This window comes from Cryptotermes secundus, unplaced genomic scaffold, assembly GCF_002891405.2.
Source record: "Cryptotermes secundus unplaced genomic scaffold, Csec_1.0 scaffold2443, whole genome shotgun sequence".
NCBI classification, from domain to species: domain Eukaryota; kingdom Metazoa; phylum Arthropoda; class Insecta; order Blattodea; family Kalotermitidae; genus Cryptotermes; species Cryptotermes secundus.
Window position 1 is genome coordinate 82,933 of NW_019733897.1, and position 20,590 is coordinate 103,522.

General features: G+C 36.4%; 1 protein-coding gene across 2 annotated transcripts in view; it reads left to right on the forward strand.

Moving 5' to 3' along the window:
* LOC111868369 (protein bric-a-brac 1) overlaps nt 1-20,590 on the forward strand; it is a 49,293-nt gene that overhangs the window by 8,307 nt on the left and 20,396 nt on the right. The window contains exons 3-5 of one of the 2 annotated variants that reach the window (XM_023858954.2): nt 563-751; nt 3,755-4,148; nt 15,061-17,814. In XM_023858954.2, coding sequence (XP_023714722.1) covers nt 563-751; nt 3,755-4,148; nt 15,061-15,437 — 960 coding nt within the window. In that variant the 3' untranslated portion in view covers nt 15,438-17,814. Of the gene's footprint in view, nt 1-562; nt 752-3,754; nt 4,149-15,060; nt 17,815-20,590 lie in introns of those variants that run through there. The other variant, XM_023858953.2, reaches the window with a different exon arrangement.

Here is a 20,590-nt window from a genome sequence, read left to right on the forward strand (position 1 = left end):
CCCCTGTTTTTCAGTGTTCCTGACAGGTATTTTCAACCTACTGTGGCTGTAGCAGGAACTAAGTTCCTGTTGCTTTAGATTTTTATTTCGGCTGCTAGAAGCATTTAAGAGACATGCAGTGTGATTCTGCTCCTAATAACTTTTGAATTAATTGGCCAGTTATCATTTAACTATTTGGATGGCATGATGAGAGTCAGAACCTCCTATTAGAAGAAAGTATGGCATAAAAAGTAGCTTTTGGCGTGCTCATAGAAACAGGAATTATAAATGTAATGTATATAGTGCGGTCATATTTTTTGTATATTTGAATTATGCAGATTTTGAATAGTTTGATATAAAAGTTTTTAATAAAGCCTCACTTTATGTGCAAAGTTTAAAAAAATATGAATTCCACCAAAATTGGCAGGACTCACTTGTGGTCTTCAAAACTTGTCTTGAATTGTGTGAACCTCACATAAAATGTGACTGCACTGTAATTGTGCTTATTACTTGACAGATTTGTGTGTAAAATATTGGTAGTATTTAAAGATCTGAATTTAATTTGGCTGTTTTGTGGTTTCAGAGCAATCCATGCCAGCATCCAGTCATTATTCTGCAGGATGTACATTTCACAGAGCTTGAATCTCTCCTGTGTTTTGTGTATAAAGGAGAAGTGAACATTGAACAAGATAACCTACCAGCTTTATTGCGAGCAGCTGAAACATTACAGATTCGAGGACTTTCTGGTGCTTCAGAGCAGGTTAAGGAGAAGGTACTCACTGTTTCTGTTATCCATACCACCTACAAGTGAGGTGCACATTGCTTTCTTTCTACATGACAGATATGGAGTTCTCTTCACTGTGCATTGGATTGCATTTAATCATACTGTATTGTATTGTAATGCATAAAGCTGCATTTAGCAAGAAGAAGAATCTTTTTACCAGCAAATTGGACTTAAATCTGAGGAAGAAACTAGTGAAATGCTACATTTGGAGCATTGCTTTGTATGAGGCTGAAACTTGGACACTTAAGGCAGTGGATCAGAAACATCTGGAAAGCTTCAAAATGTGGTGTTGGAGAAGGATGGAGAAGATCAGTTGGACCGATTATGTGAGAAATGAAGATGTGTTATTTAGAGTCAGTGAGCAGAGGAATATCGTACATGAAATAAGAAAATGGAAGGCTAATTGGATTGGTCATATCTTACGCGGTAACTGCCTTCTAACAGAAGTTATTGAAGGAAAGATAGAGGGGCGGATAGAAATGACCAGAAGATGAGGAAGAGGAAGAGGATGGTGCATGACCTTGGGACAGAAGAGGGTATTTTCATTTGAAGGAGAAAGTTCTAGATAGCATCAAGTGGAGGAACTGTTTTGGAAGAGACTGTGGACCTGTCATCTTGACAGATTACTGAGAATGAATGAATGAATGAATGAATAGAAGCAGTTATACAATAAAATGCAGTGTTGTCATCCTTAATATTTCTATTGTTATCATTCTTCCAAGAGTCAGGGCCTACTGAGCCAATTGTTGGTGTTACAGATCAGAATATTTGTATAGATTTTTAATCCAGTCTTAAGGTCTTCGTACATTGTGTTGAGATTTTATATATTTTTGTTCGATCCTCTCAGAGCTTATTCTAATTTTATTTATAGTGTTTATGTAAAATATATTTTTGGTGAAATTTGAAATTCTTTTACAGCTTTTTTATTTCTTTTATTGTCAGTCACGTGAAGTACAGTTCAGTTATATTAACCTTGATTTGTCAGTCTTCTTATGGCATATGTTCACAGTGATGTGTTAATATTTTCCATAGCAATTGTGTGTCTTAAAACTAAAAATGGTGCAAAGATATGGCTTGTGGACACTAATTATGAACATAATTTTTAAATTTAAATGTCTGAAACCTTCATAAGATAACTACAAATGTTAATGTTCCAGTGGGGAGCTAGAATAGCTCAGTTGGTACGGAGATTTGGCTACAGTGTAGAGATCTGAGGAATTGGGGATTGATTCCCAGCAGAGGCAAGAGAGCCTCCCTTCTCCACAGTGTCTCCTACTGGTTCTGGGGCCCACTGAACCTCCTATTAGTTGTCAGTGGGGGCTCTTTGCATGGGGGTAAAGGAGCCAGGGCATGAATCTGACCACTTGCCTGCCTCTTGTGTTGAGGTTAAGAATGAGTAGAACTTAGCTCCACTCTTCCATACATATTTATGGCAAGGGGCTTATTTAAGCACATTCTAACTTGCTCCGGTAGTTTGTTGTTAATACATATTTTGTTTTGGAGTTTGTTCTTTCCCAATGGAATACATACATTTAATTTTTTTTTCTGTGTTTATCTCTATGAAATATTGTGAAGCAGCATCGTTTAAATTCTGGACTGAATAATTTAGAACTTTTTCTGGTAAGTGTCTGATTATCTGAAACATACATTATGTGAGTGTTGAAATCTCTGCCATGTATGATTTCATTTTTGGTCAGTCCCCTTTTCTGTATAATTTTATTCGGTGACATGATGAAGCAAAATGTGCGACCATTTGTTATGAGTATGTAAATTACTCCCTGGGGCACTTGCAGAGTGAGTAGGGTTGTTTGTTTGTTTCATCTTGAAGGTTAGACAACTTGGTGTGTTGTAGTGATTTATCTTTGTGGACACTGAAGCCATCATATAGTCTGTCCTTGTATGAATACTATGGTTTTGGATCAGATATGTATATTGTGACATGATGGATGAATGCTGGAGTAGTGAAACAAGAAGAGACAGCCATTGCTAGGCAGAGGCGCTGTAAACACATTTATGTGGAAACAAATACAACAATAGAGGAACTGTTGGAAGCAGCGTTTTCTGCGTTGTCCATGCTGAGGTTATATAATGAAAACCAGCAGTCAGTCAGAACTGCCAGGCAGTAAAATTTGGTCTTGAGTCCTGTGGGACTTGGAACCAGGAATGACAATGCTGACAAGGGTCAGCAGCAGTTTACCTGACTGACCCAGTCATATAATAGTGAGTTAGCACTCATAGTTGGTTGTTAGCCATGAGGGCAGAAATAGAGGAATCTCTGGTGTTAGAAGCCCCTACTTAGCTGCAGTTAATGAAGACATAACAAACAGAAAATTTAATATGTGCTTTAGTGATCTGTAGAGTTTTTAGATTAGGGAGAGTGTCATAATTGCTTGTAGCTACAAGTCATGAGCATTCAGTGAGTCCGGTTATAAATTCAAACCGTGTCTAGTCATTAACATAAGACACTATGTTTGCCTTAATTCTTATTTCTCCATTACTAACACACTGATGCTGATACAGGTGCTGGACCACTTGAGAAGGTTAAATTTATATATATATAATCTTTTTATGCCATCATTATTTAAGAATATTCATGATGTCAGGGTTAAGTGCACTGAATCTCACTGTCTTTCGTGCTTTTTTTTTTTTTTTTTTTTTTTTTTTTTTTTTTGTTATGCAGAAGTTTGCAAATAATGTAAATAAGGTAGGAATGTGCACCTAGCAGAGAAAAGGTCTACAGGAGCACTGATGTTTGACAGCATCACGTAAATGATCCTCACTGCAGACTTCTGTTCTGTGGCAAATAGCCTTGCTCAGTAAGAAGTCCTTTTTTTGAATGTACATTTTGAAAACTAATTTATCGTCTACCAATACTTTTTCTGTCTTATGCTTTATTAAGTGTTCTTCCAGTTTTAAGTAGACTGTATATGAAATTAAGTTTTCTTTGTGATTTTTGATTCCTGTATCCAATGATTCACCTACTCTTTGCAGATGGCAGTTTGCACTAAAAAAGGTGCTCTGGTATCCTCACAAGAGAGTTCACAGGATGGTCCACCTCCTGTAAAACGTCAGAGGAGTTTGCAGCAATCCCAGTCTCCACCTCTGCCTGATACTCCTCTTGCCCTTACTCCTACCTCTCGTCCTATTCGTTCCCGACATCCATCAACATCATCAGTGGAACCTTGGGAACATCCTCAGCAGCCAAATGAACCTGAATTCCCACCCAAGGTGGAACCTAGAGACAATGAGTCATGCAGTCCATCACCACATTTGCTGTCAATGGAAGAGCCACTGGAAGACAGTACAGATGTGTCACTTGGAACTACTCTAGATCTGGCACAGGCTCAGGGAAAACTAGCAGGACCAGATGCTAGTCAAATGAAAGGTAAGATTTTGGTTTCAGTTATCTCTTTCTTAGAATTTTGCTGGTTGATTTTGTTATTTTATTAGAATAGAAATCCTTCCAAGCCTCTCTGATATATGTCCAAGCAGAACATCACATACTGTTGTCCTGCATAGATTGTATGATTAGCACACCCATACCATTATGCATTTGTTTTTTAAATGAAGAATAATGGCTCAAATTAAAATTATTCCTATATATAATGAGAAAGGAAACCCTGAACTTTGATCATGTTTTCATGCTCATATTTAGATGAGTTTCAGCTACCCAAGAAGTATCCTCTAAAACCATTAGAGGTACTACTTGACAGCCGTGACTGTTTTTCAGTTGAAATATAAGTTTGTCAGTGCAGCAATTTCTTCATGTAATCATATGACCATATGTTGAGATCAGTGTGTTGAATATCTGCTTTGATTGGTATGCCGCCGTCAGGATTCACTTTGTGTATGTCCCTCAATATGGTGCCTGAGTTTTCAGAGAAAGAAGTGTCACTGAAGCAGCACCCTTTGTTTCTGTTTGTGGGTTCTTGTCATGTGGGATACCCACAGTCCACTTCAGTCTTTCAGTAGTCTCAGTGTCCAGCTCTAAATTATGAGAGTTATGATACCAACTAGTAAGAAGAATCTGGCCATGTTTTCCTAGGAAGACATGACTGAGGCATTACATACTAACAATTCTTAAAGTAGTTTGGATTCAGAAAGTGGTAACGATGATGATGAACTCGATGACTGAGCTGAAATTTACACAGTAAATGATGATGATGATGATCAGGAGGAAGATCCTGTTCTAAACTTATTTAAGAACTTGATAAACTATGAAGAGTGCTGCCATTTCAGATGTGATATCATGTAATTTGATAGAAGTTCACTGGTGTTTCTTAAGAATATACTGCCTTTATCTTTGGGGTTGAAGCATAAGTTAAGCAAGAAGCAGGTGGCTCTGCTTGCTGGCTACTTCTTGCTGGATTATTGCTTAGCTTACTTTTCAACCCTGAAGATGGAGAGAGTATGTTCCTTTGAAACATAAGTGAACTTTTACTGGATTTCATGATATTACTCGTAGATCCAGGAAGAATTCTCTTGATAGTTACTCCATTTCTTATGAAAACATACATGAATGGTGATCATTATGTGGCCTGAATTTAAGAATGGCAAGACTTTTAAAGAAGTTTAATTGATTGTCTTGTCTGTGAAGTACAAAACATGTAGTGTTTTATATGAAAAGCGTTGGTTCAAATCTTGTGAAATCAGCCACAGTGTTGAAATTTATGATACAGAGTCCAGAGCAAGCTGGATAGTTGTGTATTAGGTGTATATCTGCAATATCAGCAACATAAATTTTTATTAGTAGTGCATTCTTTGTGATATGTTTTGTAGTATTAATTTTACATCTTGATATATGTTTCTATTAAAATAGTAGGTTAAGACAAAGTAATACCGACATTCTTGTATGCATCAGTAACATTCATCCTGGTGTGACATTTATGATGTGAGAAGATGTCTGTGAACACCCTGTTTCCCAAAGGACAAGCAATTAATGTTTTTTTGTTTTTTTGTGTTTCTGGTTCATTTAGCGGCCCTTTTTGCTTTTAATTTATCTTTTTTTTTTAACCACAAAATGTGTAATAATTTGTTCTGCAAACAATTTGTATGTATTAAGAAGAAATAGGCTTTGAAATGATTTGTTTTTAATCTTCATTTGAATTTTAGTTAAAATATTGCACAACTAATGTCTCCAAATTCTGCATCTTTTGTTATTGACACAACATGGTCATGTGAACTAGTGGGATATAAGCATAGTGTTCTGGGAGGAAGTGGCCAAATTTAAGGAGATTATTAATCATGTCATTTTGAATAAAATATGTCAGATGAGCATGTATCCTGTTTTATATGGATAAGTTGATCAGAAGCTGGGGCCACTTGGCATGTCGGCCACTGATTAGTCTATTGTACCTGCAAAGTTGAATAATTTTGAGGTTCCTAAAACTCATGAGCCAGGTTAATGCAGAGTGGTCAGTGCACAGGTGAAACTCTTGTCCATAGAGGTACTTAATGGAAATGTTCCAGTTTCATCACAATTGCAAGTAGTTCCCATCGGGTGATGCAGTAATTTCACTCAGCCTTGTTCACTGTCTTACTGTAATAGGCTGTTCCTTTGTCCTGTCCATCCTGTAGTTGTGAAGGGACCCCTCCAGTCCTGACATTACCTGCATCTGTGTCAGTGATGAACCTTTCTCCTGGCTATGGGTAAGGGGCGCTGTCATAGAGGAGGATGCTTCACCATCACAAACTGTGCTTTCATAATTACCACTTGTGGCAGCAAAACCAGGCAACCAAGATGATCTTTCAGCTTCCTCTTATCTTTCTTCTACCTCTTCCAGACTCCCCCAGTTAGGATTTCAGCTGTTTTCAGTCAATTCATGGCTGATGGTATAGTACCATGATGCATGTTCAGTGATATCTCCATCAGCAGTGTGATGTTCATCATCATGACCCTCAGGCTCTGATTCATTACTGCTGTCATCACCTAAATTTTGGTCATTCAGAACCACATATAATCGAGCCTCCCTCTCTTCCAGTTCCTCGATCTCTTAAACATGTATGCCCTCTCATATTCTCTGTCAGCTGCCTGAATGTCCATTAACTTACAAAGGAGAGTCAGTAAACAGGTCACAGATTGATATAAAATGTATAACATGTCATATTTAAACCTGGAAAGAACATTTATTTCTCGACATATCCTCTCCCAACATTGATATACTTGCCCAGCACTTTACCAGTGTGTCAAAACTGGCAGCATAGAAGTCTCATTGACTGTTGTCTCAGCCACTTCTGCACCTTCGTTTCAACCTCTTTGTCATCAGTGAAGCGTTTGCTCCAATTCTCGACCCAGTTGTGAACCACTTTATGTGACAAACATTTCCCACCGTAAACAGGAAACATTTCTTTATGAATATCTGTTGCATTGAGTCCTTTTGGCAACAAAATATGCACAATAGAATGGTGCTCTTCAGTAATATACTCCTCAATCGCAGTTGCCGTTTTGACCACTGAAACCAGCCTCTGAACATGTGTATGCATGTCTGCTATATAGACTGTTATGAAGCTTGACTATGCTGGTACCCAGTGATACACACACTATCACAGAGAGATGTCTTTTTCCATGATGTATCTTAAACCCACTGTCAACACCACATATTGTTAAATGTACAAGACTGGTAAGAATTCTCTTGCCTTGAAGATGATGCGTCTGGTCTAAAGGCATATCATTTTTATTCTGGCAAGGTGGTAAAATCTGGTGCTTGTTTCTTCAGATAGTTTATACAGTATCTATAATTTAAGGATCCCAAAGAAATCAGTTGTAGTTCTGCATAATTTTATGTTTGCTGCACAGTCATTCTGAAATCACTTGAATGGATAGTCATAGGTTGTTCAAGAATGATGCTTGTTGAAATACAAGGGGTGCCATGAAACCATAACTGATAAATAAGCTTTAAAAAACTTAATTCAGATAGTCTGTGAAGTGTGAAACATATAGTACTCATAGTTCCATTTTGTGGCCATGCCAAACCTCAGTATTGAAATAAGAGATACCTGTCTTTCAGAATGCTGTATTTTTAATACATCTTTTAACACCACATATTTGTCTGTTGGAAGAATTTATGTCTAGACAAGGGTTGGATGATTGCTGCAAAACTCCACGTGAGCAGTGTGCATTGCTCAAATATTTGATGGAAAATTTTCTCATATGGGTTTCATTTTACATAACACTTTGTGTTTGTAGTTTGTGTTACACAAAATTCTACCAATGCCTTCCTTATATCTAATGCCAAGTAAGTGGTGTAATAAAATGAAAAGTATCATTTCAGTGTAGTATATTGAACCAAGGGTTGATGGGAATCTGCCATTACCTTGCACAATAGGTTGATTCAGCTTTCACCTGTGGTTTTCTGTCATCTGTAAGAATGAGTGCAGTAACACATGTACTTTTTGTCTGCAAAAAAGAAAATATTTCATGGAGATCTTTTAATTGAACATTTTTTTTATTGCTAGTGGAGTGGGACTAAGTCCCTTGTACTGCGGCCACTTCTGGCATAATGTACCAGCCCCAGATGATAGGTGAGGGTGAATGTGGAGTAGTTGGTGGAATGAAGATTGGCAGGGGAAACCAAAGTACTAGGAGAAAACCTGTCCCAGCGCCACTTTGTCCACCACAAAACCCACTTGACCAGACCTGGGATTGAACCCGGGCCGCCGCAGTGGGAAGCCAGCAACTAACTGCTTGAGCTATGGCGTGGCCTAATTGAACATTACCGACACTTTATTTATGCAATATTTTGTTTGTTTATCTTATTTGATGCTAACCTTCTCAAATTCTTGCTCTTGTCTCATGTTTAGTTCATGTTTAAGTCACTGTGGTGAGTACTTGAGATAAGCATTATATTGGTGTGCATGGTTTATTGGAAGAATTTTTAAAAACAGAGCATGCTGTTGAAGTATATTGAATGTAGTGAACGGAAATGTCTGTATTCGTATGTTAATGTAGGAAGTCATAAAGAGCACTATCCATTTCTGCTGCAAAGAACATTGCAGTGTTTTAGCATGTTATGTTGCCAAGACGGGGATAGCGGTGGCTGTGAGTGAAGTAGCAGTGTGGGAGAGTTCACTGTACTTTAGTATTTGTTAAATTTTAAATCTTATATCACTTTAACCGCGATTGTTAGTGAAGAAAGTATCAATTAAGGACAAGAAAGCGGCATACATGAGGTTGACTAAGCCACGTAGCTTGCTTTCCATCATATTAGCATGCAAGGAACCACCTGCTCTGAAATGGTCATATATATTACTGTCATAGGCTAGTGTGGTTAGTACAGTTGTAAATAGTCCTGTTTAGGAAACTTGACTGGTTTTCAAAATGTGATATATGAAATGATTTCCTTTATCTTGTAAGCATGCAGCATGCTGTTACTGTCAGATGAATTCTAGTTCTTTTCTATGTACTTACTTACTCATGGAGCTGAGCCCTGCTTGAGGAGCCGCCAATTCTACAGCTACTCAAGAATTTCCCAGAATTTTATGGAACCCGAAGTTTGATTACCGTGTTCACAAGAGCCCTCCACTGGTCCATATCCTGAGCCAGATCAGTCCACTCCAAACCAAACCATCCCATCCTGTCTCTCTAAGATCAATGTAATATTGTCCACCCACCTATGCCTTGGTCTTCCCCGTGGTCTCTTTCCTTCTGACTTTCCCACCAATGTCCTATATGCATTATTCTTCTCCCAAGTTCGTGCTACATGCCCTGCCCACCTCATCCTCCTTGACTTGATCATTCTAATTATACTTGGAAAAGAGTACAAGTTATGAAGCTCCTCATTATGCAGTTTTCTCCAACCTCCTGTCACTTCATCTCCCTTCAGTCCAGATATTCTCAATACCCAGTTCTCAAACACCCTTAGTCTATGTTCCTCCCTTAATGTCAGACAAACTTTTCTGTCTATGTACTACTTGTTTTTATTTTTCTGATTATTCTTTAAATTGGAGTCATGCAAACTGAGTCTAAGGATTTTGCTGGTTATTTGTAGAATTTCACATTTAAACATTTTTGCCAGATATTTGGAGACAAAAATTGATACATGTTTTATGGTCAGGACATTTACATGACCTCAGTCCATATACAGTGGAACCTCGCTTAATGAGCACCTCTCATAATGAGTAATTTGCATAACGAGCAAAACAAATTGGAAAAAAATTACTCGCTTAACGAGCGACGTTTTGCATAATGAGTGATGAGAGGGGAAGTCCTGGATTGTGTGCTTTCTACATCAGGCTGTGTTTAGCACTTGTTCCGCTAGCATCTTAGTGTCGCTTGTGATAACACATTTTTCCAAACTTGTGTTCAGACATATTATTTGTGATTTTTTTTGTGCCAAGTTTAATAATCCTTGCAAACATGTCCCTGAAGAAAAAGACAGCCATAAGAGAATAAAAATAACCGTAGAAATGAAATGTAAAATCATTGAAAAGCAAGAATGAGGTGTGAGCGTTGCTGATCTAGCACGCACATACAATTGGTCTACATCAGCAATTTGCACTATCCTCAAGAACAAGGACAAGATTAAGGAGATAGATTCTTCAAAGGTAGTGACAAGAATATCTACACAACGGTTACATATTCTCGATGATGTTGAAAGGTTGCTTCTTGTATGGATAAACGAAAAGCAATTGCAAGGCGAGACTATTAACGAGAACACCATTTGTGAGAAGGCAAAAGTGATTTTCGCCTCACTTCTGCTTGGAAGAAGCTTTGGCCGGAGAACATTGTCGAATGTGACTTTGAGGGGTTTGAGATAGTACCTGTGGAGCCTGTAGTCGACAAGATTGTGTCTTTGGCCAAGATCATGGCGCTGGAGGTGGATAACGATGATAGCGATGAGCTTGTACAGCACAGCCAAGAGTTGACCACCGAAGAGCTTATGGAGTTGCATTTTGTTTCACAGCAAGAAGTTGTGGAGGAGAGTTTGTCAGAGGAGGAGGAGGAGGAGGAGGTAACAGCAAAGCAACAATCTTCTGGCACAACAAGAGAAATGCTGAAAGCATGGAAAACTGTTGCATTGTACATTGAGAAGCATCACCCTAATAAGGCAGTGGCTATGTGCGCTACAAATTTATTTAATGATAATGCTGTGTCTCATTTCCACCAAATTTTGAAGTGTCAGCAAAAACAAATGTCTCTAGAGAGCTTTCTGGTAAAAAAGAATTAGATATGTATCATAAATAATAAACTATTTTTTTTTCTGCAAATCAAATTCGCATTCCAGGTTGGTTCATTCCGCATAGAAGAAAAGATGAAGATGATTCACGCTCCTTAACAATGTATATATAATTTTCTTTGAATAAACGTTATACATAAAATTTTTTGAGTATTTTTTTTCAGCATGGAATGCATTATCATATTTTACATTAATTTATATGGGAAAAATTGCTTCGCTTAATGAGTGTTTCACATTACGAGTAAGATTCTGGAGCGAATTATGCTTGTTATGCGAGGTTCCACTATAGTTTATAAGTTTATTCCCAACAAGCAGGAAGAATTGAAAGAAGATACCTTCAATGTGTCATTAGACATGATTAGAATAATATTTCATACAATTGAAACTTGATTTATATAAATAAATTATGAATTTTTGCAGGTTGAAACAAATTATTTGCATCACTTTTTGTAAACTAAGCTTCTTCATGCAATTTTTTACTGTACTGATCACATGACAACCAGCCTTGTTTTGTAACATGCCTGACCTATTTGAACTGGTGATATATCTGTAGTCTACAGTGATGTACTATATGTCCTTAACAAGTGAATATATGGAACTTACTCAAGGTAGCATCTAGTTGCAGGTTTTATTTTGGTTTTTAAACTTTGAGTTTCATGTACACACACACATATACATGCACAGGGTTTGTCATTGGTATTGGGTAATCTTAAATGTGTTGCTGTTGAAGGGAAAGTGGTGTAGGCGAAGTTGTACATATAAAAACGTGCCTGTTAAGTGTATGCAGTTTAGTAATAATGACAAAATTGCCTGTGAATTAGAGCATGTTTATTGTTGAAACTTTTATTTTGAACACAGCTTGTTATGCAGATGAATGAATTTGTGAGCTGTAATAATAATATTTATTTGAAATGACATTTCCTGAGACACATTCCAGTCTCTTAAATGTCATTTTAAATAAAAATTAGGGTGATGGATGTCAGTAAGATTTAGTCATTTTATTAATATACCATCACAAACTTTTTGGTTTCATTCAGAATAGGTTGTGCTTAAAAGTTTAAACTGTAAGTGCATGTTGATTCATGGGCCACTTTGTTGAGATTATTGAAATTCTGTACATCTACGAGTTTGTTCGTACACATACAATTTCCCCTGCTCCACTTTGTCTTCTACAACATTGCATTCTAAAACAGCCAGATCCAGTATCAGACCCTATAGGTATATATCCAGCCAGGGGTGTGTTAAATATACATATAACAATTCATTTTGTAGTTTGTGATTGTAATTGTGTCTTGGACAACACAGATAATTCTAAGATATAGTTATGCCTTAACTTAGCTGACACAGATTCAAGAGATCTCAAGACCTGGGCTTACACTGATATTCTAATGTTAGTTGTAAATTTAAGGTATGTAATTCAGTGAGTTAAAACCGTTATTCCCTATTTAATGACAGTGTAGTAATCTTATCAAATATTTCTCTTCTACATGATAATATCCTCTTCTCATTTTGTTATTTCTTAAAAAAATTGTGCATTGCTGTGGCAGACATTCTGAAATGACTTTACCAATTAAAGAATAACATTTGTTTAAGAAGAAATTGAATCAATGATTCATCACATAATTCAGAATGTTATATAATCTAGTATAGACCAACCAGCGAATTTAGTTTTATGATGTTACTCGTATTTAATCTTTATTTCATTTTTTAAGAGTTCTGTATTTTAATATAATTATACAGACACTGCTGAAGTGCAGTTTATTGTTATGTTAGAGTATTTGGATGCAGAGAAAGGTAAAATGCATGCAGGTTTATGTATTTGGTAAACTTGAGGTCAATAGTAACTTTTCCAGAATACACCCAATCATAGATTACTTATTTTTCTTTAACATAATGCATATGAATATTAACATTGTTTATTTTTAAGAAAATTATTTCCCTTTGATCTTGTGTGTATTATTGCATTTTGTGTTCAAGCATAAAAGCGACTATTTATTCCATGCTTCATTTTATTAAACATTATTAAACATTTTTCATATATTGCTGTTATGCTGCAGGTAATGAAAAATGGCTTTAGGTGTATATGTTTCAAAGTTTCATATAAATCCACCTATAGGAAACATAGCAGTTAGTTAATGATGAAGAAAGCAGTCTTCTGGGATTTGGCACCGTGTATATGTGGTGTTAACCGACGTTTCGGAGGAACGGTACCGTTTCTCACGGTGTTGTCGCTTGCAGAATTCTTATACTTTTTCTTCTACCCTGAAGATGGGGGCGATACGTTCCTCCGAAACGTCGGTTAACACCACATATACACGGTGCCAAATCCCAGAAGACTGCTTTCTTCATAGTCACCGCCGTGAAAGCCTCAAATCTTACTTAGTTAATGATGTTTGAAAGGTGTTTTAATTTTATGTACAAGTAACATGTTTGAATTATATTTTAATTTTTATTTAGATTTGCATACATGAAAGTAAGATGAATTATTTTAATGAAATTATGGTTGATTGAAATGAATATAAAATGGTAGTGAGTTTCCATAGGATTAATGTGATGATTGTAGTATGCCTGTCTGCCTTCTTCAATTACAAATAATTGAAGGTGTATATCTGATTTCAATTGAGAATGTAGATTTGAAATAGTCATCAGGCAGTCGTGGAAAAGACAGAACCAGTGGTAGGGAAGCTTTTTGAGATGTCGGTGTTTTCTGTTTTAGCTGTGTCCACTGGAATGTGAGCCATTAAGCTATAGATGAATGGTACTTGTACAAATGCATGGTAAGATAAGATACAGTAATACTCCATTAATTTTACATTGCATTATTCAAAATAATTATCATTATTCATCTAAGAAGATCCAGCTTTGTCTGTTGTCTAGTGTGGATTGTTAAAAATTCAGTTAATATGTAATTTGAAGTAGTAACTGAGTTACACAAATACAGAACATCTGCTTAATTTTAATTTTAAATGCACAGTAAGAAGTTTATGATATTAAAAGCCCTGCAACCTTCCTAACTTGTGAGAAGTGGTCAACCTTGAATGAGCTTTCATGGGAGGAGTTGTTGAGCATTGAAAGATCTTCGTAGGGGCTTGTTTTAGCCCCAACCATTCTCAGTTGACAATGTTTTAGTGTTACTGAGAGGATGTTTTTTATTCTAATTTTTTATGGACTGGAAAATGCTCTCTTTCTGCTGTCTCTGTTGTCTTGCTTTATATGAGTATGTTGTAGAATTATATTATAGGCTGTGTTTTGTGCATGTTGTTGTCACAGCAGTTTGTAATTGTTTTGGTATAAGTTAGGTGTCTTTTGAAACATTTGAGGATTATAGAATTGATGTGCCACACTAAAACTTCTGTTCACTAAGGCAACTGTTTTACTGTCCTTAGTTCAAAGTTTCAAATCAGTGGCACTGTGGGGTCCTCATTTTAGGTTTGTATAGGATACAGTGGATTTGAACAATGAACTGATGAGACATTAAATGGTGGAATTTAATACCGAGATAACTGAAATGGTACCATAAATTGGAACACTAAACAAGGTGAGAAATGTTAAATGGGAATTATATTGTCATTATATTCCAATAAAGATATAATAAAAGGTTGTGTGTTAAATGCTACGTATTCTTGTCCAAATTAGGTAATTTTCTTGGCTGTGAATTAATTTGTATGGGGAATGTAATTATATTTTTGGTGTTTGGATGGCTTACTCTTTTTATATTGTGAAAGCACACAGACTGACATCACCTCCTACAAATAAGTTCTGTTGCCTGTGATATTAATAAACTAATGGAATTATATATGTTGTGATAAGCTGTAGTACTTTGTGTTCATAAAGGTGTAATTCTGCTTCATTCTGGCAGGGAACTCAGTGCTAATAGCAGAGGTAATGATTAGTCTGAGTGTATAGTAACAGTAATGGTCATAAGTATGGTGTTTTATACTCAACTTTCAATTGTGAATTTGTTACTTTGGCTCAAGAGTAGTCATGTGTTGGGCTGTGCTGTTAAGTAAGAAGCATGTTCAGAAGCTGGACGTTCTGTAAAGTTGTTGAATTGGGCATAGGAGAGCAGCGCCATTGAGAGCATGCGACTAACGTCCATGTTGTCTTGTGTGGCGTGTGTAGGCGAAGGTGATGGGTCAGGGCTGGACCTCCTGCTCCCCTACCAGAAGCTGCCATATGCCTGTCTGCTGCCACGAGCTCAGGTGCTGTCCACGTGGGCCAAGGCTCGAACCTTGGAGCAGTTGGCTTGTGACCTCATGAAGATCCTGTTTTCAACTGAGGAACGCATCCTCTGCAACGTGAATGGGAAAATGGGCAAGCGCCAGTTTAATGTGCATAAGATTCAGTTGATCCGTGAAGTTCTGCATTTCTTTAGCAGCCTTCCTCCAGCTGAATTTGAGGAACAGTGGAAGAGCTGTGTTACGAAGATTGATACAGCAAATAGGGGGTTGAAAAGGAATCTTGTGCTTAGAGGGAGAAAGGCAACATGTCTGTTGTAGTTGGTTATCAGGAAAATTCTGTTCCAGGAAGTCCATGTGAGGTCAACATTACACACTGAGAAGACCCACACGTCTATGATTCAGGTGTAGGATATAATCTGTTAATGAATAATATGCCTGTACTTGAGTTGGACCTATGCAGTGTGGTTGGTAACAAAGGCTTAGTCTGTGGCACAAATACATATTACATAAAGAATATTGAGGTAGCAGATGAAATGAGGCAGGACATAATTATGGAGAATTTAATAAAATTTCCCTCAGGTGAAATATTGAACACACTCCTGTGTGCCAGATTGTGTTATTCCCACCTCTGCCATTGGAAAATTGAGATTTTTATGAGTGCAAAGAGAGCATCTGTTGAAAGAGTGATTGCATGGTCAGCAAGCTTCATTTTCTCTTGGTTAAGGGCTTATTATTCAAGTTGTAATCTCAAGAAATATTTGCTCAGCAGGAATATTAGGGAGAAGACAATCTACCTCTTTAATAATGAAATTTGTTGCTTAAATGTGTTCTGTTACTTGTTTACTTTGAGGCCATAGGGCTGACAAGGAAGTTTTGACTTCATGTGATAAGGGTAGCTTGAACATTTGTGCTGCTCTTTACTGATAACTTACTAAGTGTTGTCATTAGCTAGTTCCAGTGAAGTAACTGAAGAATGAGTAGTTTCAAAGCAGTACAAGTTTGCAGACAAATTAGGCTTGGCTTTTAAAATTGCAGGCATGTTTCAAACATTGACCAGAATTCAGTATAGGGAGAAGATGTGTTTGGCATTGAAAAAACTCATTGGAAATTATTTAAGGCTCTGTTAACTGATAGTTTCTATTGTTCCTGCAGCTAGCATTGTAATTAATAGATAAAGTCTGGAGTCGTAAAAGAAGCAGGTAATCTTTAATAAGTCATAGCAAGAGAGGCAAATGTTAATAATAAAAATGTGTGTACAGTAGTACTGTTGTATGGATTTATGAAGCCCAAACTTTGATAATTTTACATCTAAATACACTGTACTGAAACAATTCTTGGTACTGTGTGTACTTGTGAGGAAATAAAGTGCCAAAAGTTGTGGTGCAACTTTGGAACAATATTACATACTTTTGTAAATTCGCTTTTATGTAATTTTTTTCAGATCAGTTCAAAATCTTTATGCACACGTTTTGGATTTTGCCTAAGAATTGCCATCCAATTGCATGACAAAATATGTGCCAATTTTTAAGTATGAAGTACAGATTTGCTGTATTTATTTTTCGAGTTTTATCACGTTTACAAGGTAACATTGAGAAGTCCATGACAAAAATTTTCAGCTGGCTGTGCTGTTGAAGATAAATTCTCAGTACAGTTTTCATATACAGTATATTAGTTACAGTTAAAACATTCTTGAGATGTAAAATCAAAGAGAGGACCATCTGGGTCATATAGTCATTAATCTTGCTAGGGCATTTGTTTATGCCTGTGACAGTGCCCAATATATTTAGTGATGTATATAGAATATTATATTTGAGATGCAGTATTTATGTAATATTAAACAAAATAAATAGCCTTGTGATAATAGTCCTGGTGGTTGGATGTATTGTATAACGTTTGTTGTAGTTTGGTTGTGAGTAGGGAATTGTAGAAATTTAGATGACTACAATATAGAGTTGAGATGTAATTTCATGTATAGTCAAAATATGTGGCATCCCTTAAATAATGTGGTGTTAAGAATTCAAAAAAATCTGATGTAGGTTTAACCAACAGATTTGTAGTACCTATTCTTAAAGAAAACATGAATGAAAATATATATTGAGTCATTTATGTGTCACCATTGTTATCCAGAACTAAGATGTATGTACTTACATGCATCAAATTGGGTAATTGCAGTTTGAAAATGTGCATATATAATAAGGAACCCATTTTGAAACAACAGTGATAATGGTCCAGCTGAGTGGTATCTGAAAATACTCTATGAAATGAAAGCCCAGTAGAAGAAATACCACTACCCAAGTTATGTACTTTCCATAAACTGCCATACAATTAACTTTTACAAAGAAAACAGTTATTCTACAAGTTATTGTCATTCATATTATTGTTACAATAATTGTAACGACAAAACCCTTAGTCTGTTAAAATCTTGGTATCCATTTTATGACTGTTCGGTTGGTACATCTTTTCAGTCATTATCTAAGAATACTTGGTAAGATCATCATAGTTGTTACAAGTATTGTAACAAACATGAAGGCATTGAATTGCAACATTGTAAATTTGGTAAAAGAACTCAAACTAATTTAGTGTCAGATACTTAATGCATATTACCATTAAATTCTGTTGTATGGTGGATTTACATTTGGTCCATATTAAGTACTAACTTGAAATAGAGTTCAGAGTTCAAATATTGCCCCAGTTCATCATGTATTATTAACCCTTTGACGTGGTCATTTAAATTCCGCGGCCGCGGCTCCTGCGGTAATATATTCAGCCGGCCATTTAAATTTTGCTCGAAAATTATTTATTCATCATTGTTCTTAAATTCTATGAGATAGGAACATGAAACTTTCACTAAAATGATCTTAAATGGTGGTTTTATAACCTTACCTTATAATATGGGCGCCCTGTATCTCGGCCATGGAAGCAGGTTGTTTAGTATTTCAGCAGTGAATGGTACGCCTTGAAGGATGAAACTTTCACTAAAATGATCTTAAANACCGCCGTGGAAGCCTCAAATCTGACACTGTTGTTAATTGTTACTGTTGTTATTGTTTATTATGAATATGTACAGTTTATGATTGTGACTTTCTGGATTTGATGTGCTCTGCTTGCTTCTAAGGACGCAATAGATCTCTTTCTCATTAAGCCATTCGTTATTTAATGCTGGTTACCTTTGAACAGTGTGATTTCCACCAACTGAACTACAGCTTGTGTTTCTTATGTCAGTGAAACTGGAGAAATATTGCAACATCATTTTTGGGGGGTGTTATTTAATGACAGTGTGAATAGCTGGATTTTGTAATGTCCTGAGGTATTATGATGGATGATGAATTGGAAATGATTTGGAAGGAAGCAGGTGTGACTTAATTGAGGTACTATCCCAGCATTTACCTTGAGGGTAAATGATATAACCTCCGTCTCAAGTGCAAACAATATATTCTTGTATCTTTGATCTTGCTCCCTACACTACATGTTTCGGCCTCAGACGGCCATCATCAGGTGTATAACACTCACGTCGCTGTCACACTGCACCCAGTTCAAAATTTAACATCTAAAACACTCTCCCTGTCATTATCAACTTCTACTTCGTTGATAGCTGTCCACCCGTAGATTACTTCACACACGTTAATTTTGAGTTTATTGTAATAGCACCATAATAAAATCTTTAGTTCTAATTTTAAACTTTTAAATTCTTGTCCAAATTTTAAAATTTTAAAATTGTTAGGGTTATTCGCCCTGTGTTTGAAGTGCTGCAGCGGCTAGTTCTTGTTTCCACACTGTATAGGTGTTATCCTGTGTGGTCTTTCTGTGTGCATGCCGCTGCTATTCTTTACTACGTGTGATGATACATGATACACCTGATGATGGCCGTCTGAGGCCGAAACATGTAGTGTAGGGAGCAAGATCAAAGATACAAGAATATATTGTTTGCACTTGAGACGGAGGTTATATCATTTATCGTATGGAGTGCAACAGGATGCTTAAATATAATATTACCTTGAGGGACTGAGCAGAACCATGAAATACCTCAGTCAGGATAGCTGGTGCCCTGACTAAGATTTGAAGTGAGGACCTCCAGAATTTGAGTATAGAGCCTTACTGCTATTCCAACCTATTCAGTGACAAGATCACATTATTTGGCATGATTCCATATAATGAATTAACGGTTTAATAAAGTTTGGGTTTGTAATTATTTCCAATTATAATGCAACCTGCAAATTTGTGTAACTGGATATGCTAGATAACTATGAGTTTACTGTACTCTTTTCACTCTGGGTTGAGACATGGGGTTTGAACTTGAATTTATTCAGGCACTTATATATGTATATTCTGAGATGCAGACGGGGAACATTTTGAATACCAGCCAGAATGGTTATTGTTTGAGCCAGCTTGCTTGATTTTACCTTTATGGTGTTGATAACAAGGAAGACAAATAAAGAGAGCAGAGATTCTGTTTGACTACTTTGTTTGAACTGTCCTTTTGTTAGAAAGAAATTCCACCAAATTTTGCACTGTAGTGAGAATCCAAGATATGATTTTTGTAGTTTATTTTTTTAATGGTTTATTTGACGGAACTTTCAGATTCTCAGTTCATTTGGCATTAAATGATGGGATAATTAGTGAGTAATGAATTGGAAAGGATGTGAAAGGAGCAGTTATGGCCCAATTTAAGATACTCACTTGGCATTTATTATATATGACCAAGGAAAAAACATACATTCTTGGTCAGGGCAGCCAGTCTCTGGGTCCATATTAGATCTGAACGGATAGCAGGTATGCTAACCAACTCAACTGCAATGTTTGGTTGAATTTGCTATGATAATCCTTAAGTATGATACAGCAGTCAATTCAGTAGTTTGAAACTGTTTTCATTTATTAAAAACTAGGAGACAGTAGATTCTGTCTTGCAAAACTAATGTTATATTGACTGCCTGTGAAACAGTAAGAAAGATAGTTATTTGTATACATAGGAAAGGATTTATTCCTCTGCTTCATGTTCTTTTTGGTGGAGTCATTGTTCTCTGGGATCAAACAAATAAGCTCTACACTCAAACAATAAGAATAATGGCTCGAGCGATGAATAATATGGTTAATGAGCTGAACTAGAAAATGAATGTATGAGAAACTGATTTGAAACACAAAACCTGAAATCAATGCATGTCCAGGTTTTAAATTTTTCTTAATCAGATTCATTGTTTGTTTCTCTCCATATGTAAGAGCTATTTTGTACTTTCAATTTTGCATTTAATTATCTGATTTGGGAAAAAAAATTAAGAAAGGAAACATTTGTTCTGGATTGGGAACTTTGGTGAAGCATAAGTGAGTGCAGGTTAGGTTGAATGTGGTAATGATGCTGCATCCTGAAACCAAGTACAAAGAGTGCCTGTCATACAAGGATTATCTGATTATGCTCAAGTTTGAAAAAGTTTTGTTTTCCGTTAATTGGTACTTTCGTGAATATGAATATTGAAAGG